We start from the raw sequence: 21,569 nt of genomic DNA, 5'->3' as shown, positions 1-21,569 counted from the left end.
CACACACCATGGCATGCCTGTGCCTACACTCATACATACATTATACATTATAAACCTTAATAAATAGGTTTTAAAACATTATTTAAAAAGAACTACCCGGCTGCCAGCCTGTCTTACTCTGTGCGGGTCCTCACTGTAACTCACCTTTCTGGCCGGTGGATGGAGAGCTGGAAATAGTTCTTTGCCATTTCTAGCCTCTCCTGGTACTGAGCAGAACCTTCCATCAGTCCCTTGAAAACACGATACCGGACATTAGAACAGGACTTATGCGTTACGTCATTAAACAGCTACCTACCAGTGACGTTGAAAAAAGCAGCATATGACACTCAGGAACTCAGAGAGGTCCCAGGCCTGACATATGTTCTGTCATTAGTTTATATATGTGTGGACTCCAATTTCTTCCAAGCAAGTAAGACACTAGGCTAGCTGCTGTCTTGGGTTTTGTTTTGTTTGAGACAAGGTCTCACTGTATAGCCCTGGGGGCCTGGAATCCATTATGTAGAACAGGTCGGCTTCAGAGTCTCAGTGGTCTGAATGTATTTGGTGGGATTAAAGACTATGCCCCGGGGTTGGGGATTTAGCTCAGCGGTAGAGCGCTTGCCTAGCAAGCACAAGGCCCTGGGTTCGGTCCCCAGCTCCGAAAAAAAAGAAAAAAAAAAAAAAAGACTATGCCCCAACACTTAACATTTTACCATTCAGAGGCCTCTTCTAGTCTGCAAGCTTTTCTATCAATTAATTTACAATTGACTAATTAGTAACTAACCTCTAAAACAAGGCACAGGAAGTTTGGCAAACAGAACCAAAAGCCACATAATCCTGCCACAGCTTCCTTTCTACTGTCTACACACGATTTCACGGTAGCGACATGCCGAAGATTTTACTCTTTAGAAACGTACCACACTCTCCCACACCTTTTCATACTACCACACAATCGTTATAACCATAATAGTGCTAGAGGCTTTCGACACTCTGGATGTTTCTCATAAAAGATCACCTGAAACGGAAGTTCGAGTGAAAGTGCCCGTGGTTCTCTAGCACATTCTCAAACATTTTGGCTTGGTTGTTTGGGTTGCGATCTTGCTATGTAGCTTCAGCTGCCCGGAACTTATGATGTAGACCAGGCTAGCCTTGAGCTGGCATTGATTCCCATGTCTCTGTGTTGAGTGCTGGAATTAGAGGCATATGCCGCCACCACACCTGTCTTGTAATTTTTCTAAATTTGTGAGAATTTCATACCTGTACATGAGGTGGTGTATCGAGTCCACCTTCCCATGCTCCTCCAGCTCCTCTCCTGTCTCGCTACCATTGTTCCTTCCCATTTCATATCTGTGTGTTTTTAAATCCACTGAGTCTGCTTCATGCTAGCCTGTGATGGGTGGAGGGCCATGTGCTGATTGAGACTAGTCTCTCAGGGGCCAGATTCAAGAGAGCTGGCTCTCCCTCTGCTGGTAGCCATCAACTGTCCTCGGCCAGGGTAGGACTTTGCGATCGCTTCCCCCTGCCATGCTGGGGTTTTGTCTAGCTTGATCTTGGGCAGGTCACGGCAGCTGTGGGTTCAAATGTGCAGTGCCCTGCTTTGTCTGGAAAACACTATTTTGTTGTACTCTCCTATCCCTGGTTCTTGTCTTTTGAGATGATCCCTGAGCCTTGGGCTGAGCACCACACAGTCTCTCGTTCTCCAAGTAGACCACTGTGGTTTGTAGTTTCTAAAGATCCCTATCTTTGCTAATGTTCTTGTCTAGTAGCTTCATGTTGCCTTTTCAAGCTTTAGAAGTTGTTCATCAGATACAAGTAATACATTTTATTGCTTGACAAACATAAAATTAGAATTCCCCAATGTTAGGCTGGCGAGATAGTTCAGCAGGTAAAGCACTGTCCACCTGATGACCCGAGTTCAACCCTGGGAACCCACATGGAAAACTGATTCTCACAAGTTGTCCTCTGACCTCCACATGCTGTACCATAGACATGGCCCCTTAACTACATAATTTAAAAGATTTTTTTTTTTTTTTGGTTCTCTTTTTCGGAGCTGGGGACCAAACCCAGGGCCTTGCGCTTCCTAGGTAAGCGCTCTACCACTGAGCTAAATTCCCAGCCCCTAAAAGATTTTTAAAAATAAAACTGGATGGGATGGCCTCTCAGCATTTGAAAGGCAGAAGCAGGAGGATCTTTTTGAGTTTGAAGCCAAACTGGTCTACATAGTAAGCTCCGGGACAGCCAAGATTACAGAAGAGACCTTGTCTCAAACAACACCAACAACAACTTAAAAACAATTCTAGTATCATAAATATTCGATAAATACTATTTCATTGCCTGCTTCCCATGCCTGAGTATCTGAGGTGTCCTTCTATTTGAGCTTCCATAATTATATCTTACTTTTAAATGAATCATGACTTGATTTCCTGTGAGTTGTAGATTTTAAAATTAAAACTACAGAGGCTAGGGAGATGGCAGTGGTGGATAAAGGTCTTGCTGTGTAAGCGTACAGACCTGTGTTTGAATCCCCAGGACCCACATAAAACAAACAATCCAGGCATGATAGTACACTCCTGTAACCTCAGAGCTAGAAGGGAAGAGCTGGAGAATCCTGGGCTCCCTGGCCACCAGTGCAGTCATTCAGTAAGTTCAGTGAGAGGAAGACACCCTCCACCCACCTCTGCCTCCATACATGAGAACACACAAAACACACACACACACACACACACACACACACACACTCACACACACACACATTCACACACATTCACACACACATTCACACACACACATACACCCACTCATTCAAACACACATTCACACACTCACACATACACTCACTCACTCACACACACATTCACACACACACTCTCCCATACACACATAGACACACACATTCATACACATTCACACATACGCACACACATACTCACACTCACACACATACTCACACTCACACATACACACACTCACTGATACACACATTCGCACACATTCACACACACACTCTCACATACACACATAGACACACATTCATACACATTCACACATACGCACACACACACACACTCACACATTCACACACATACACACACTCACTGATACACACATTCGCACACACATACACACTCATACACACAGTGACACACACATTCACACACACACTCACACAGTGACACACACACACACACACACACACACACACACTCACTCATGAAAAGAAATAAGCACAAGACTCACCTTAAAGTAGTCATTCCTTCTTAGACTTTCAAGGAAGCTGGCCCAGAGCGGTGAAGCTGTGACAAGGGATTTCCTGGAGTCAGAAAAATGTGGGCTACATTTGGAGCACAAAATCTCAAATCCATGAGCCTACATGAGACAGACAAAATTTGTATTATGTTACTTCGTTCTTTCTCTACCATCATAGATTAATTTCTTTTCGTTCAGCCCCATTATACACGAGGTAACACAGTGATACAAGACATGTGAACACTTAAGAGTATTTTTTGCTTTTGTGGCTTTTTTCAGACAGGGTCTCAGTATGTAGCCCTGGGTGGCCTGGAACTCAGAGATCCACCTGCTTCTGCCTCCCAAGCGCTGGCATCAAGGTGTGTACTGCCATGCCCAGCTTCACTTAGAACACTTTTTAAATTTAAAAAAAAAGTAAGCATTTATTTCTGAGTGGAAAAGGTGGCTCAGTGCTGGTTCAATCCCTGGAATCCACACATTAGAAGTGGAGAACCAGCTCCCCAAAGTTGTCCTTCGAACCTCATGTGCACCATGGCAAGCTCCCCAACCCTACCATGCACCCAAAATAGATAAAAGTTTGCTTTATTTATTGAAATATATTGAAATGAAATGTGAAAATAAGTAAATTGAGCATATTCTCAGACACAGGAAAAGTGAGAATTTCATTTTAAGAACTTTGGTTAAAAAAAAAAACAACATAAGAATAATGCAAGACAACAATTCAAACAGATTATTACCAGCGCCCAGACTCTCCCCTCAGAAGTAAGCTGGGCGCTGAGCTCTCAGTGCTACAGACACCGCTCCTGAGTTCACTTCTGTGTGGTGCACACCTGCAAATGCCTTTCCAGAAGTGACAGTGGTAAGGACAATGGGTAGTGCTGGCAGTCTCAGTGTGGGTGGGATCAGCACTGTCTGCTCCCCACAGGGACGGATCGGCTGTCTCTCCCTCTCTCTGTCCCGCTCTCATGGTTTTACAAGTCAGGGTCTCACTCTGTGGCCCCGGCTACCCTGGAACTCAGAGGTCTCCCTCTTCCTCCTGAGTGCTAAGGTTAAAGGGGTGCACCACCACGCCAGACATGAAGTATCTTTTTCCTTTATGTATTCTTACAGTTTCTTACCAACCCAGTATATGTTCTCATACTTTTTATACTTGCCAATCCTGTGGTGGAGAACACTATATTGTAGTTTTAAATTATATTAACTTTCAAGAGCAGAAGTCAGCATTTTTTCGTGTTTAATTAAAATTCATTTGTACATCTTTTTATGTGAACTATTAGTTCAGCTTCTGAACAGTTAGAATCATTTCCTCCAGGAATATCCTAATATTCCTTCTCCAGGCTTTCTGTCATCTCGAGTTCACATTTTTCTTTTCCATGTAGACTCTTCTTCCATTTACTGTTGTGTTGTTCTTTGAGACAGTCTTGCTACCTGTTGTGCAGGTGTGTTCTGACTCCTGGACTCTAATTACCATCATAGATGGACACTGTGCTTAGCTAGAAATCTCTACAAAATCAAATCAGTCAGCCTCTTACTGATCCTGCTTGCAAGTCACGCCTAAAAAAGGTCTTTCTTAGTCAGATGATTGTGGGATGATGTCACAGGGGAGGCAGGTACAGGATAGAATGAGGCCTGTCATTGGACGAGAAGGAAGGATGGGGGGGAGAGTTTGAAGGAAGAGGAGGAGACGGGAACGGAGGAGGGAGGAGGGAGGAGGCGGAGACAACATGGAGGCCGACGTTAAGATTCCACGCTGTGTCTTTACAGGTTTTTATAAATGTTCTTAAGGGATGGATGTGTACAGGGCTTTCTATGTTTCAGTTATATCTTATCAATTGGATCAAAGGTTATTGTGTTGTGTCTTCCTTCGTGTGGAGAACTGAGTTTGGGAGAGTGTGTGGCAGCAGAAGGACCGCCATGGAGTTGGGATGTGTGCTTCTGGCATGGAAAGCTGCCTTGGGAACTAGATGGGTAGAGAGATGGCTGCCAGGCTCAGAGAGAGGCCTTCAGCAGTGTGATATGGGATGAAGCAGAGCGGGTGAGAGGTTTTGCTGACTGAGACTTATCTAGCAGATATCTTGAGGCACTGCAGTGATGGACCTAGTGGGGATAAAAAGACTGCTTTATTTTTTATATTTTTACAACAGATGATAATTTTCCTGTATTTTCTAATTTTATAGCTTCAGTTTTTAAGTTTAATCCAAGTGGAACTTATTTGGCTCTAAGTGTGAAGGGACCGATTTTCATTCACAGATGGCTTCAGGGCGGCTGGATCACTATTTACTGAATAACTCACTTGAGGCTCTAATGAAGTGCTGAACCTCACTGTCATACAAACGGGACGCATTTCCAGAGTTCCTACTCTGTGTCATTCACCATTGGGTGAAATGACAAGCAACTGAAACATTGACCAACAGCAGGAAACTGTTGCCTACAGGGATCTGAGTCATTTCTGTCTCTATCACTAATGCTCAAGCGTGTCTTTGTATGCGTGTATGTGAGTGTGTGTCGGTGCGTGCGTGTGCATATGCGTGTGAGTGTGCGGGTATGTACACGTGAATGCAGGTACTCAGAGCGGCCCGAAGCCTGCGAATGACCTGGATCTGGAATTACAGGCTGTTGTGAACCACCTGGTATAAATGCTGGCAATCAAAGGAGCCCTCTGCAAGAGCGGTGTGTACTGTAGGCCCTGAGCCATTTCTCCAGCCCTTAAAGCTCTTCCAATAGGAGAAAGGAAGGAAGGCAAGAAGGTGGGGGAAGGAGAGAGGGAGGGAGAGAAGAAGTGAAAAGAAAGAAGTGAGGTAGTTCTCTCGTTCAACATTACCAACTTCATGCCCAGTTCATGGGCCCGGTACCGGGGATGCGACGGAGGTGGGAGGCCGTATCCACTCCGCCGGTCGGGCACAAACTTCTGTTGTACCAGCTGTGCATACAGACATTTCGTGAAAGTGACCTGGGCATTGGGACACAAAACATGTGAGCCTTTCCTCAAATCGGGTTTTGTGTATCATCTCATATTAAATATAAGTCAGTCCACCCACGGGCTTCGTGCTCACATAGCCACAGGGGAAGGAAGCGCAGAGAGGATTCGGGCTGTGCACTTCCTGCTTGTTTCCAGGAACAGTCGTGAGATGCACATCCACACATTTACCCTACTGCCCATCTTGGAGCTGGCACAAGTGCAGTTATCCTTAATTACATTATGGCAACTTAGAGGGGTAGAAGATAATAATTCTTCAGAGATGAAATGTTTTATTGCCGAGAGGGAAATAAATACAAAAGTAGTGAAGATACAGCCCGTATGCACTAAGCTACAAAGTGAGGCACTTCGTAACACTGCCAACACCTGGGGCTTCTTTAAAAAGGGGAAGGGAGGAAGGAAGAGGTTAACATTCTCAGAGAATCAGTAAATCGATAAGAAAACTATAGAAACCAAGGAAGATATCTCACAGATGCCATTATCCGTGTTTCGGGTAGAAATGTCTTGAAGACACGGCAGGCTCTCAGGTCAATGGGGTCCCGTAGGTAGAAGGCCTGGACAGCGGCAGACACCAGCCTGGGCCGTTGTTTGAGCACTGCCACGATGCCAGCTGGAAGGAAGCAGTGTGCTCGGTGGAGGGAGGCTCCAATTTTTTCTGGATACCTGTGACAGGTAGCGAATGCTTTTCTTTAAATGTATTTTTTATATTTATCTTATATGTAATACCAGGATTTGTTTTCAGGGTCTTAGTATATGCTTATGGCTGGCGTGGAACTTGCTTATTAGACTAAGCTGGCCTGGAACTCACAGGGATCCTCCTGCCTCTGACCACAGTGCTAGGATTAAAGGTGTGAGCTAGCACGTCCAGCTAAAAAAGAACTGTAGTATTGTTAAGACAATACTTTGAACCAAAATGCTATTAGGACTTCCCTTCTCTTCGAAATGAAGCCTAAAGGGTTCCACACAGGTCAAAGGACTACACAGGTCAAAGGACTACACAGGTTAAAGGACTACACAGAAGCTCCAGAACCAAAAACAACAAAACAAAAGGCCAAACGTATCGCGCTGTCTTCTTTAGGTTTTCCACTTTAAAAACCTCGATTTTTATTTTATCTTTTAAAATCTACTATTTTATGTACATGAATGTGTTGCCTCTATGCATCTCTGTGCACTACATGTATGCCCGGTACCCACTGAGGCCAGAGGAGGGTGTTGTTGGGATTTCTTGGGACTGGAGTTATAGACTGTGACTCAGGTCTTTGGGAAGAGCAGCCAGTGTGCTTAACCAGGACGCTCTGTCTCCAGCCCCAATCTGGAATTTTCATAGACTGTACTTTGCCTGACACCTAAGCATGCAGAAGAAAAGACACTTTTGGATGGGAAGGTGAACCACATCTACATCAGGCACAGTGACACGCCTGGAACCACGGCTACTCAGGAGGTTGGGGAAAGAGTTAGCGTGAGACCAGGGGTTCAAAGCCAGTCGGGGCAACACAGCAAGACCCTATCTCATTCAGTCAGTCAATCAACCAACCAATCAGTCAATCTATTTTCTGATTTTAAATTCCATAAACTTAACTGTCAGTTTCATGAAAAGTGACGTCAGTCAATAAAGTGCAGGTGAGCATCAACCCAGATTGAAGGCTTTCTGTGTGCAAATAAAGACCTGGGCAGCGGGGTTGGGGATTTAGCTCAGTGGTAGAGCGCTTGCCTAGCAACCGCAAGGCCCTGGGTTCGGTCCCCAGCTCTGAAAAAAAGAAAAAGGGGAAAAAAAAAAAAGACCTGGGCAGCACTGTACCGAAGCGTTCCCCAGCTAAGGGCATCGGTGTTCCCTTTCTTACCCACTGATGCGCCTGTCCACAGCAGCTTGTACAGATTCTGAAGCCAGAATAGCTTCTGGGTGTGCTGAGATTATACTCAACGCTTGCTGGATCGTTGGGGGCGTCGTGGGTAACCAGGGTATCCTTTCGGATTTCCTCGGCACAGGAATAATACACAGCTCCCCACGATGGAAAAACACCTGCAAAAGAGCAGTGGTCTTAGTTTCCCCGTGGGCTCCGGGAAGCCTGGGGACACAGGAAACGATGCGGCAGATCTCACCTGCACTCTCTCAGCCCAGGTGGACTTACCCTATTGGCACTGTTATCCGGATCCAACCACTTGGGGAGAAAGTCGGCCGCTTCTATTAACAGGAACTCACCATCATTGTCTTCGATCCTAGTGGAAGAGAAGAGCCGTTTTCACGTTCACAGGACACAAACGACTTTAATCAAATGTTTCCCCTTCTTCTTAGAACGATCTTAAGTATGTACTATGAACAGATTGTCAAAAAAAGGGGGGGGGGACAAAATTTAGCATGCAGAAGCAGGGCTGGTGAACGGTCCAGCAACTAAGAGCAGGCTCTGGGCTCACACAGGGCCCGGGCTTGGTTCATGGCCCCGTATCCGGCTCTTAACAGATGCCTGTAAATCCAGCTTGATGACATCTATGAGCCAGCGCCAGCTGCACCGGCACTCACGTGTGCAGCAATAAAGATAAACCTTAGCAAATACAGGGACCGGCTGGAGAGATGGCTCAGCAGTTAAAGGCTCTGCTTTTCCAGAGGTCCCAAGTTCAATTCCCAGTACGATAATGAGAGCCGATGACCTCTTCTGATGTGTCTGAAGACAGCCACAGTGTACTCATATAGATAAAATAAGTAATTTTTAAAAAATTACAAGAATAGCCAGTAGAAAATTATAAGATTGTAAGGAGAGGAAAATCAAAGTATTATGTTAGACAGGAATATGGAAGTACATAGGTGCTAGAAGGCTCCAAAGGCGGGGGAGGGTGGTGGTGGTGGTGGTAACTACTTATAAGTGAAATTAGGTAGGCTACTATGTACAAAGATTTTTTTGTCTCATCTATTTTTAACTTTTGAGCAACAACGTCCCGCAGTTAACTCTTCTGGTGTGTATAAGTGAAAGTGGGAAGCTTGGAAATGCTCAGCTGGTAAAGCACCAGCTGGACAAGCATTGCCAACCTGCAGTTCATCCCAGGAGCCCACAGAGATCCACACTTGCACTGTGCACACAAGGTCTCCTTTCACCCCAGATATCCCGTGCACGCACACAAACACACCCAGCTGTGCTAGTAAGCAAAAATTTAAAACTACTTTTATTTTATGAATATTTTGCCTGCAAGTATGAATGTGCATCATTCAGTGTGCAGTGTCCACAGAGGCCAGAAGAGGGCGCTGAGTCCCTGAGAACTAGAGGCAACATTCAGACAGTTGTGTTGTTTGGAGGACGGTGACTTTCATAAAGAACAAGACTTAAAAAGCCATCCTACCATGGGGCTCATGAATGAGCCTGTGCTGTTTTACTTTTTATTTAAAAAAAAAAAAACTTAAAAAAAGGTTTTGTAGGGCAGGGTAGCAAAAATAATTAGAACTTTCCTTTAGAAAGACCAATCTGGCAGAAACAGAAAGCAAGTATTTCTTTTTTTTTTTTTTTTTTTTTTTTGGTTCTTTTTTTCGGAGCTGGGGACCGAACCCAGGGCCTTGCGCTTCCTAGGCAAGCGCTCTACCACTGAGCTAAATCCCCAACCCCAAGTATTTCTGTCTTAAAATTTAAACACAAGAAATATGGATGGAAATGCATGTGTTAATGGGCTCAATTTAGCCATTTCATTATATATATTAAATATGTATATATATGTATATATATATTTCAAAACACACATTACATAGTAAGTGTATATACTTTTTATTTGTCAATGTAAAGTTTAGAAAATAAAAATAGGGGGCTGGAGAGATGGCTTAGCAGTAAGAGCACCGACTATTCTTCCAGAGGTCCTGAGTTCAAATCCCAGCAACCACATGGTGGCTCACAACCATCTGTAATGAGATCTGATGCCCTCTTCTGGTGTATCTGAAGACAGCTACAGTGTACTTATATATAATAAATGAATAAATCTTTAAAAAAAAAAAAACACCCTCACACATAACACAAAAAAAAAAAAAAACCCATCTTTAAAAAAAAAAAAGAAAAGAAAAATAAACCAAAAGCATTACAAAAGCTGCAGTCCTTGCTACCAGGAGAGTTAAGGGGGGTGCACAGTTTAATCCCAGGGGTTCCCACCAGCCTGAGCAACACAGCAAGAACCAAGACACAATCTCAAAGACAAAAAGATAAAAGTAGAGAACTACCTACTAGATCTACGATCTGAATTACGTAAGGGCCAAATGGCACATACTGGATATTTCCTTCAAAATAACCGTCTGGCCGCTCAGTGATGGCTCACGCCTTAATCAAAGCACTGTGTGTGATGGCAGGACATGGGTGAAAATGGCGGTAATGCTAACTTGATGGTTGCTGAAGTTAGATGACAGGTACACATGGATCTGTTTTTTTCTACTTTTATATATGTTTTGCATTTTAACAATAAAACATTTTCCAACTTTTTGCTCCCTTCTCTTTTGTTCTGCTGGAGAAAGGATTTGTGGGAGGATCCAATTTGATGGTCTGAAAAGAAAAGTCAGTGTCAAAAAGGATGTGTGCAGTGCCCTCTGCTGGCCCTGGGAGGTAGTTACAGAGAACTAGCTATCGTTTAAAAATAGATTTATAACACCTGTTATGTGTCCCATACTGATTTCTCTTAAATTTCTGTGTATGACTTCTCAAAAATTGTATCATTGGCCAGGTGTGGTGGTACATGCCTTTACTGTCAGCACTTGGGAGGCAGAGGCAGGCGGATCTCTATGAGTTTGAGGCCAGCCTGGTCTACAAAGCAAGGACAGCCAGGGCTATTACACAGAGAAACCCTGTCTCAAAAAAAAAAAAAAAAAAAAAAAAAGAGGAGGAGGAGAAAGAAGAGGAAGAAGGAAGGAGGAGGAGGAAAAGAAGAAAAGGAGAAGAGAAGAAAAATCATTAGTCAACAAGAGAAAATATTGCAGAAGTCTGTGAAACGCATATTACTGAAATTACTGTCTCCCTGCCAGGTGTGCAGATGACCTGGACTGGCTGACCATGAGACTCCAGGTAAGAGTGTTGTACACGTGGGGTTGGGGATTTAGCTCAGTGGTAGAGCGCTTGCCTAGCAAGCACAAGGCCCTGGGTTCAGTCCCCAGCTCCGAAAAAAAGAAAAAAAAAAAAGTGTTGTACACGAAGATTCTTGAGTTATGTTTTAATCTTTATAATGCGATGACTCAGAACAGAGCATATTTACAGAAAGATTAAAAGTGAAGATGTGGATGTGATGAAAGTGGAGCCAGAAGAGAAAAATGAGAACCGTGGCTTCCAGGGAGGCCGAGAAGAGGCGAAGCGTCAGTCACACTGAGATGAACTGAGTCTTGAACAAGTCACAAGAGAAACATGGAGCCATTAGTGGACGAGCTGTGGGGCCGATGTAAATAATCCGTAGGTGTATGTGATGGGGGCTGGGATAGCTATGTGTCCTCAAAAATGTGTCTGTATTACTAACATTTAGGAGACTCGGGGTGTGTGTGTGTGTGTGTGTGTGTGTGTGTGTTCCTGGCTGGCCTGGAACTTGGTATGTAGACCAGACTAGCCTCGAACTCCCAGAGATCCAACTACCTTTGGCCATTAAGTGTTAAGTATACACCACCATGTTAGAACTTTTTTTTTTTTTTTTTTTTTGGTTCTTTTTTTTTCGGAGCTGGGGACCAAACCCAGGGCCTTGCGCTTCCTAGGTAAGCGCTCTACCACTGAGCTAAATCCCCAGCCCCATGTTAGAACTTTTTTTCATAGATATTAAAAGGTCATGGGAATTGTGGACTGGGGACCGGTAGGGATGGGAACAGGAGGGATCAGGTCAGGGTGGTAGTGGAGGGATAGACTCCTGGAATAGAGGGGCATTTCCGGGGTGAGGTAGAACAGAGTACACTAGAATCTGCCGGAGATTTACCAGGGTGACCCAGTGAAGACTCCTTGGAGATACAGAACCATCTTCTGTAAGCAGACAAGGCTTGCAGTGAAGGGACTGGGACATCAACCCAGCCACAGGACTTTCAATGTACAGTCTGTTCTACAAGATGGGCCGGGGTAAAGAGGTCCAGAACCGCAGAAGCAGTCAACCAGTGCCTGGTCCAACCTGAGACCCACTCCATGAGATGTAGCCCATACCTGAACTGCCTGGAGGGCCAGGAACCAGAGGCTGGAGAGCCCAGAGATCTAGGATAGAACCAAATACAACTAGCCAAAAAAAAGGCACTGAAATGTCTCCTAATGCTAATGCTATTCTGCTATACGCACAGACCTTAACCCAGCCCCATCATCAGAGAGGCTGCAACCAACAGTAATGGGAGCCAATACATAGACTCACAGCCAAACATTAGGTGACGCTTGGAGGAGGAAGGATTGCAGAAACCAGAGGGGTTGAGGAACCTCAAGAAAACCCACAGAATTAACTAACCAGGACTCTGAGGGGCTCACAGAGACTGCACCAACAATTAGGGAGCCTGTATGGTCTGACTTGCATGTATGTGATGGTTCTATAGCTTAGAGGGAAAGGGACCAGAAGAAAGGAGAGGGGGAAATCTCTGACTGGATGTAATATGTGAGAAAAATAAAATAAAATAAAATAAAATTTGGCTATTCAGAAAAGGAGTAGTTGTTCAAGATGAACTGGGTGTGGTGGCCCACGCCTTTAATCCCAGCATTCAGGCAGCAGAGGCAAGTGGATCTCTGAGTTTGAGGCCAACCTGGTCAATGGAGTGAGTGAGTTCTGGGACAGCCAGGATACATAGAAATGCCTGTCTTGAGAAAACAAACACACATACAAACGCAGAGTTCACAGTAGTGACTTAGGAAGCCGCCAGCGCAGTGCCACCTTTCATGGTGCTTCACAGTCTATTCACCACAAGTATCTGCTCTCTTACAATCATGGTTTCTCAGGGTCTTCATAGTATAAGCCAGGTGTCCTGAGACCCCCCCAATCCTCCTCCCTTCCCCTCCAGAGCACTGAAGCTATACACGTCCACGATGCCAAGCACTAACTGGAACTCAAAAAGTGCAAAACCTGAAATAAGAAGGTTTTGCTTGAAGTTTTTGGGGGAAATGAATTCTCCATTATCTTTCTGGAGAAAACAAAGTCACAAGAGAATAGAAGACGGCCACCTTTTCAATCTGCCCCAAATTGAACGATTACTGCCCAAGCTCAGACAAAAATTCCGGAATGAACACAAATATAATCACTAATGCTTTAAATGGGATTCCCTCTAGAATAATTAAATAGTGACAATACCTCGCCACCAGCTCTGGGAACGTCTTTGTAATCTGCTTTATGATGTAAACAATAAACCACTCATCCTCAATATTGTCTCCAAACTTTGTCATGCCATACATGTGGGCGGGAACACCTCCTGTGAACAAGAGAGAAGCGGTCATAAGCCAGGCAATGTGTCCCTGCGAGTAAAACAAACAGACGCATTCATTTACTAGCCGAGGACTAAGTTCCAAGAATTACTCTGGGAGTTGGGCTTGCAATTCTGAGCAAGACATGGGAAGTGCATTTCTGAGGAGTTTGGGTCTAAAACAAGAAACAGATCACTAAACGTCGGATTGGACTTTCCAGAAGGAAGAGCATGGTCAGAGGTGCGAAGTTACCGTAGATAAGCGAGTATCATGGGATACAAGGATTCTGTCCTGGAGGTGCAGAACATCTCAAACAAGGACACTGTCCCTAAGTATACAAAAGTCAACACATTCTTAAACAACCAAGACTCCAAAAGGGAATCACAGGAGAAGTGAAAAGCTATCTCGGAACAAATGAAAGTATTACATATGAAAGTTCATAAACTTCAGCAAAAATCGTGAAAGTAGCAGTGTACAGCTATGCAAGATCTCAAACCAGCACTCCAACCTCAGGAAGGAAGGACAACCTCATACAAAGCACAAATCTAGCAGGAGGAACAAGACAGTTACAGCAGAGGTCAATAGAATCAAATAAGAAGAGACAACCAGGGGTTGGGGATTTAGCTCAGTGGTAGAGAGCTTGCCTAGCAAACACAAGGCCCTGGGTTCGATTCCCAGCTCCGAGAAAAAAAAAAAAAAAAAAGAAGAGACAACCAGAGTCAGATATGAAAGAAGAAACAGTATACTTTCTACAGAGTATAAAAGATTATAAGGGAATCTGTGTCTTATCATTTACAGACATTAATAAATCCATGATTAAGGCCTTGATGCAATCATGAAGTAGTAAAAAGTATTATCAGACCTACAGCTACAGAGGATGCTGGGTCAGTAATCAAAGCCTCTAACAGCTGAGCACAGCGGCACACACTTGTGATCCTAGCCCTGGGGAGGCTGAGGGAGGAGGGGCATGAGTTTGAGTGACAGTAGAGCCAAGTGATCTGTCTGAAACCATAAGCTAAAATAAGTCCCTTTCAGTTGATTTTTCTCAGGTATTTTTTATCACGGCACTGAAAAACTGACTAAGCAAATTCAACAACACATTGAAAGGAATTATACTACCACAATGGAGTGAGATTTATTCCCATGCTACAGAGGACCTGGGTGCAATTCCCAGCACCCACATGGTGGCTCACAACCATTGGTGACTCTAGTTCCAAGGAATCCGACACCCTCCTCTGTCTCTGAGGGCACTGTGTGAACGTGGTGCACAGACATATGTGCAAACACCCAGGCACATAAAATAAAAAATTTAATAAATCACTTGATGTAATGCACCACATGAAGGTCAAACAAATGCACCACAGGGTCTACCACAGCAACCACGGCAAAAACCAAACCAAACAAAAAACAAAAAAAAACAAAAAAAAAAACAGAAGGTGTGAGATGAACAGCCGCTCAGTTCTGCTGCTCTCACTCCAAACCCCCCTTATCTCTCCAGTTAGAGCTCAGAGTAGAGTATGACTGTCATTGACATACCTATCAGAGTTCAACTGAAACCTCCCCCCACCCCCACTCCCACCCTCTCACCCCCTCAGCTACAGGAAAACAGAGCTGGGGAGTGGCACACAAAGGTACTGTGCTCTACAAAGATACCTGCCAACGGTGAGGAGCTCAAGAGACTGAACTAGAGAGGGAAGGTAGGAAGCTGCAGTTCTCCAGAGGCAAGAATAAAGAGCATCCTCCCTGAGACCAAACGTGTGAGAAAAGGGAGATGCTGGGAGCGCTCACACCATGCTTTCCTGCTCTGTTCCTCACGGCACATAGCAAATCGGGGACTGTAATTTGAAATACTAATTAGCTTGGGTAACAGTCAGCAATGCCATTACACGGTGAGAAAATGCAGGATACGCATGTTTTTGTTTTTGTTTTTCTTTTTTTTTTTTTTTTTTTTGGAGCTGGGGACCGAACCCAGGGCCTTGCGCTTGCTAGGCAAGCGCTCTACCATTGAGCTAAATCCCCAACCCCCCCCTTTTTTTAAAGATTTATTTATTGTATTTATTATATAGAAGTACACTGTAACTGTCTTCAGACACCAGAAGAGGGCATCAGATCTCATTACAGATGGTTATGAGCCATCATGTGGTTGCTGGGATTTGAACTCAGGACCTCTGGAAGAGCAGTCAATGCTCTTAACCACTGAGCTTCTCTCCAGGCCCAGGCATGGTTTTTTAAAAGATAGTGGGTTGCTTTTGTTTTAAAACTTGCTCTCTGTGACCCAGGCTGGCCTCAAACTGGTGATTCTCCTGCCTTAGCCCCAGAGAGCTAAAATCACAGGTGTGTGCCACCATATCTGTCTAGCGGGCTCGTTTCATATGTGGCACATTAATTTGTTCATCTCCCTGTCAGTAAACATTGCCTGTATTCCAGAAAACAATTAGGGCTGGGTAAATAGCTCAGTGGCAGACCAGTTGCTTAGCAACACACAAGGCTCCAAGTTCAATGCCCAGTGCTGGAGAAAGTTCAGTAAAAGTAAGAGCAAAGGAGAAAGTGTGCAGCTGCTAGCCAAATATAACACGTTAGCACTAAAGCACGAACAGGAATGGCAGGATGAAAAGATACCAGGCTCCTGATACCAAACAGGCCCTATATAAGACACGCAGCACTCACTCATTTTCATAAAGTTAGGAGAAATGACAGAACAGACCACTGTATTGCTAGAATTGGCCAAAAAGCACTGGTGACAGCAGTAAAGGACAGAGTAATGCTTCTGGGTGGCGAATGACAGTAACAAAGCCCATTTAGTTGTCTTTATTAGCCAAAGTCACTCTTTGATTCTCAGCACAACGACGACATGAAACTAAGCAACCTACCAAAGACATCATCAAGCAAGCACTGCGCAGTGAAGAAGAGCTGTGACTAAGACTCAGGGTAAGCCTGGACCTGTGCAGCACTGCACTCACACCAAGGCAGAGTAAGAAGCTCAGAACAGTGGACACGGTCCCCTCATGCTCGGCCATAAGAGTGTTGTAGGAGCAAGTCTGTCTGAGGCAGCACCGAATGGAAGGGCTATTTACCTTTTGCAGGCTTGTATTTGAGGTTGAAAGGCTGATTCTGCCAGATGTAAGGGACCAGTATGGGTGCGAACTGGGTCATGATTTGTTCAATGTACTTCTGAAGACTCTCCCTGTGCCCGTCTGTGTCTCTGGCCTCATCTGGTATCAGGAACAGATGGTATTCCACGGCATCCTCTACCATTGCAAGCCTCCCTTTGCCCTCCATTCTTCTCTGGAAACGGCCTTCGAAATTCCAGTGACATAAGCCACATCAAAGGATAAATAAAAACACTTTCAAAAATTCTTCTAGGTGATACGCACCTATCATCATCATGGTTCCGGCCTTTACCAGGCACCACTTGACTGATTATCCTCTGAGTGACATTCATACTTAAAACTATGTTCCTTAAATAGCTTGGTGCAATGGTCTATGGTCTCAGCTGAGAAACTGAGGCAAAAGGATCACCTGGGTCCAGGAGTCTGAAGGTGGCCTAGGCAACATACACTGTTTCTCACAGACAAATGCTTGCCCTTAACTCAGTAGAAGTGCAATACAGTTTGAAAACATTATATTCCTATCTGTTATTTTTCTCTCAAAACCTTCAACTGTGCTTCAATTCGCTGCATACTTTGGGCACTCTACTTTCATGAGCTTTATAATTAATCATGAAATGAAAGTGTTAAGTCTCCCATCTCTAAAATACCTCCTTAGTTTAAAATTGTGTTATTAGGTGCGTTACAAGGCAGTGTCCCTTGCTCTACAGGGCTTCTACAGAAGATTTAAAACTGCAAACATTTGTGTGTTAGAGTTTCATCCCCAAATAATTCGCCATGGTTCCGGATGCCCACCTAATGCAGCAATTTAATTCTTAGGCTTACTTGGCTTTGCAATGAACCAATAAGGAACCTGCATCTTCTATGTAACTACCTACTCACGCACCACTGTAAATTAGAATCGTGCTGCCTTTCAACCCGGAGGATCAAGGAAAAGTTCTACCCCCCACCCCACCCCCTAAATCCAAGAAGGACTCTTTATGTAGAATCTACAGAGTCAGAATTGGACTCGAGATCATGCGGGTAAGTGACATACCTGAGAGCACGGAAAGAAGCGACCCAGGAGCACTGCCCTGGCGCGGTCTAGTGATCTTTCACCAAACTAGACTCTCTTCTTCCACCTGACAAAAGTAAAGCGATTCGTTTACTAGCTCTCTCGTGTGCCTCTGCTCTGGCACCTTTCCTTGGCCGCCTCTTCCACTAGGACTCTTGGGGAGAGGCTACCACCAACTGCCCAATCCCCGACCAGGCAGTGTTCTCACGTTCGCTTGGGCCCACGCCTGAAAGCCTGGAAGCCTGGAAGCCATGAATCTCCGGAACCTTGGGAGTAGTCATTAAGGCGCATCGGATCCAATTTCTGAACGAGCCTATATTCCTTCGTCACTTCCGCTCACGAAAGGAAGGAGGCAGTTCGGAAGACTATAGAGTGGGAACTCTGGGAGGTGGCGGTCCGGAATCTAAGCGACGGGGCGAGACGGGGCGAGACGGGGCCGGTAGGTGGCAGGAGGGGGCCGGGCCGGAGCCGGCGGGAGGGCCAGGCCCCGAGGCCCCCGCCCTGGCTTGCCCGCCCCGGCCGCAGAGGAGAAAAACGAGAATGATCTCCAGATACACTCGGAAGGCCGTGCCACAGAGCGTGGAGCTGTGAGTGAATTGCTCTGTTCGCCCAACCTGGGCCGCAGGAGTTGAAGGGACCCTGTTTAACCCGTCCTCTCCTTTCCCGTCCTAGGCATAGGGACGAAAAATATCCTGAATTTTTCTCTCCTAAACCTGGTGGAAGTCGTGCCTTTTGTCCTTGGGTCACCAGCTGAGAGTATGTTATCCATGCTATCCTAGGACTGCCTTTTGGGCGGTTACTACCTGAATTGAGGGAGTGGATCTTCAGAAGCATTTATTGTCCCCCACAGTGCTTTTGACACCACTGAAGATAATAGCTGAATGCTACAATAAAGGTGGATGTGTCTAGTTCAAAACAACATGCAAAGCTGTATGCTTGAATGCAATAGCAAAATCAGGTTGAGACTAATTTTGCATATCCTACAAATAAAGATCACAGATCTAAAGATTGTATCTAGAAGGTGGTGCAGCTCAAAAGTACAAACCAAGTGTCAGTTCTATTCTAAAGCCTGTTGTCAAGCTATTACACACATTGCCGACACACCCCCTGCAAACAGTGATCAGTTTTGTTTGTCGGTAAAAAGCAAGCACTTGTAGTTTAAAGACCTGCTTTGTACCCTTGTAAAGTGTTGTAACTTGGTGCCTTATGTTTGCTGGTACATTGCAATTTCAAAAGAACATTCAGTTTCTTGATCCTTTCAACAGTTCTGAAAGATGGCTATAACTAGCTTCTATTTCTCAGATAAAATTAGAATTCCACATCTGAAGCCAATAGAGCCTGAACTTTCAAAAATCCAAGTCCCATTGTTCCTCCTTATTGGACTAAGTAACTCCTGCAGCCATACACTATCATCCATGCCAATAACATGCATTTAAAGTCACACCTGAGACTTAGATGGATACTTTTCTTGCCACGTAGCTTTTAAGGAAAATTACTAGATCTAGACCTTCCTGTCTATGCATACAAATAAGATGTACAAGCATGTCTAAAATGATGGCATAGGGCTGGTGCACAGTAGGTCCTCAATACGTGATGACCCCACTCTGCTCTTACACCTTTACTTGGTAAAAGCCATACAAAGGACAGAACCGCTCCTTGCCTTTCATGCTATCTGTTAAGGAATAGCAAATCAGATAATAAGCTCTTTAGGGAATGAAACTAAGAAACAGTCATTTCCCCAAAGTGAGAAGGGTTTAACTTAAAATCTGCTCTTAATTTTAAAGATTTCATTTAGTGCATATGTTCACATGTGCATGCACATGTACCATAGCACACTTTTAGAGGTTAGAAGACAGCTTACAAGAGTCACCTCTTCCACTATGTGAGTCTTCGGGTCATGAGGTTTGGGGGTCATGAGGTTTCTATTTCCTGGGCCATCTCATCAGCCCCAGATTTGCTTTTATAATTATTTCTAACCAGAGAGGCTAAAAATACATTTTTTTATGAAGAAACTCTGGATAGGCATTTTCTGAGCTGGAATTACTGAGCCTATGTAGTTATACAATTTGTTCTTGATGCTATTTTTTAAAGTTCCTAAAAATAACCTTTCTAAAAGGGAATCATAGTGGAGTAAACCATAAGGATTAAATGCATACATATGAGAGTGAATTTAAATGAATTTTTAATGTTAGATGTTACCGTGTCGGTTCATTTTAAAGCAGTAGCATTTTCAAACAGTTACTAGTTATAGATGTTAAGAGTTTAGCAGAATTGACTTTATGTATAGTCTCTCATCCCCTCTTTTGGTGCTGAGAATTGAACTCAGTGCCCCAGATGTGCTAATACTGCTAAGCTGTATTCCCAGCCTTGACTTTCATTTAAAATTTTATTTAAACATATAAGCAAGGTGTGATGTCTGTGTGTGTGTGTGTGTGACCACCTAAAATGTAAAACATTCATAACTTTTTAATCATCTATCTGTTGGGAACTTCTCCCCCGGAATCTGTTTTCTGCTGGGCTTGTCTGCTGGAATAAACCATGCATTAGTTATTACATCTTCCAGACATAACTATCTAGAGTAGGCATCACCTCCCCCACAAAATTCTCTAGTTAGGTATATTCAGGAGACATTGTAGGTTAAGCAGTCTTACAAGTTTCTTTAGAGGGAGTGCCCCAGGTCTTTAATATGCAAACATACATCATGAATCCCTAGTACATGCGTTTCCCTTAAAGCACAGGATTAAATAATATGACAATATGATTAGTAAATTATAGTCAACATTAAACCTAAGTAGTCCGGTTCCCAGGCTTCTCAGTGGAGATGGACATTTTGAGATTTTAGTGAATTGTTCTATATTTGTAAAGCTAGGAATGTACACTTGAGTTTTTCTCTCTCTAGTGGTAGACATGGTTTAAAGTGTATGGTGGGACTGAAAAGGTGGCTCAAAGTTAAGAGCACTGACTGTTCTTGCAGAGGACCCGAGTTTAGTTCCAGCAGCCACATCGGGCTCACAGCTGCCTGTAACTCAAGGTTCAGACTTGATACCCTTTGTGCATGTGATACATTCAAGTTCACACAGGCATAGACACCTACACAAATTTTTTTAATTGTTTTTAAGTATTTTCACCAGGGGCTGGCAAGATGGTCAGCATGTAAAAGTACTTGCCACCAAGGCTGACAACCAAGTTCAGTTCCAGGACTCACAAAGTGGAAGGAGAGAACCAACTCTCACAGGCTGGTCCCAGTCTTCACATGCACATACGCGGAGAATAATAGGAATTGTCAGTACTGTAAGCCAGTGACTTCCTTCAGGAAGTGTAAATATCAAGAGAAGACTGTCTTGCTGTCTTTCACAGGAAAGGACTGACAAAGCACGCTCTGACCCACCATCCCCTTCCAGAGCAGCTGGGTGACGTTCCCTCTACCAACGACAGCCACGAGAAGGACACAAGTTCTCAGAGGTACTAGCACAAAGCATAGCCGCTCGCTCATTGTGCTCGCTTATGGTTCTGTTCATTGGGACCAAGCCCGTGCTAGTGAGACAAAACAAGAAATGTTATCTCTATGAGAGCCTGAGCAGGAAGCTTGCTGGAGCTTGGATTGCAAAGCCTTTCTGCCTGTCTGTCTGTCTGTCTGCCCCCTCTCTCCCCCACACCCATGAGTTGGGGAGGAGGGGAGCACAAGTGAGCACTTGTACAGACACCTGCAGGTGCCCACAGAGCCTAGAGCTGTGTGTGTGTGTGTGTGTGTGTGTGTGTGTGTGTGTGTGTGTGTGTGTGAGAGAGAGAGAGAGAGAGAGAGAGAGAGAGAGAGAGAGAGAGAGAGAAGCGCGAGCTGCCGCCCCTGGGAG

General features: G+C 44.4%; 2 protein-coding genes across 21 annotated transcripts in view; one reads left to right on the top strand and one right to left on the bottom strand.

Annotated features, from left to right (window-relative positions):
- The window catches only part of Ecd (ecdysoneless cell cycle regulator), a 31,475-nt gene extending 13,488 nt beyond the window's left edge, over positions 1 to 17,987 (bottom strand). For both annotated transcript variants that reach the window (NM_001427195.1, XM_087586588.1), the window contains exons 1-10: positions 17,927 to 17,987; positions 17,701 to 17,785; positions 16,632 to 16,853; positions 13,448 to 13,565; positions 8,332 to 8,419; positions 8,044 to 8,222; positions 6,673 to 6,865; positions 6,047 to 6,175; positions 3,217 to 3,345; positions 145 to 230 (exon numbers count right to left, since the gene is read on the bottom strand). In NM_001427195.1, coding sequence (NP_001414124.1) covers positions 145 to 230; positions 3,217 to 3,345; positions 6,047 to 6,175; positions 6,673 to 6,865; positions 8,044 to 8,222; positions 8,332 to 8,419; positions 13,448 to 13,565; positions 16,632 to 16,836 — 1,127 coding nt within the window. In that variant the 5' untranslated portion in view covers positions 16,837 to 16,853; positions 17,701 to 17,785; positions 17,927 to 17,987. The remainder of the gene's footprint in view (positions 1 to 144; positions 231 to 3,216; positions 3,346 to 6,046; positions 6,176 to 6,672; positions 6,866 to 8,043; positions 8,223 to 8,331; positions 8,420 to 13,447; positions 13,566 to 16,631; positions 16,854 to 17,700; positions 17,786 to 17,926) is intronic.
- A 93-nt stretch (positions 17,988 to 18,080) lies between these two features.
- Positions 18,081 to 21,569, top strand: part of Fam149b1 (family with sequence similarity 149, member B1) — a 37,952-nt gene continuing 34,463 nt past the window's right edge. For 17 of the 19 annotated variants that reach the window (XR_015637911.1, XR_015637905.1, XR_015637903.1 and 14 more), the window contains exons 1-2: positions 18,081 to 18,305; positions 21,076 to 21,180. Coding sequence is in view for 5 of the 19 variants with exons in the window: in XM_087585122.1 (XP_087441248.1) it covers positions 18,259 to 18,305; positions 21,076 to 21,180 (152 nt within the window). In the remaining 14 variants the exon portion in view is untranslated. The remainder of the gene's footprint in view (positions 18,306 to 21,075; positions 21,181 to 21,569) is intronic. The other 2 variants (NM_001401019.1, NM_001013878.2) reach the window with 2 other exon arrangements.

The sequence above is a fragment of the Rattus norvegicus genome, chromosome 15 (genome assembly GCF_021556685.1).
Source record: "Rattus norvegicus strain SHRSP/BbbUtx chromosome 15, alternate assembly SHRSP_T2T, whole genome shotgun sequence".
NCBI classification, from domain to species: domain Eukaryota; kingdom Metazoa; phylum Chordata; class Mammalia; order Rodentia; family Muridae; genus Rattus; species Rattus norvegicus.
Note: the sequence above shows the minus strand (reverse complement) of the source record. Positions and strands in the feature narration are given on the sequence as shown.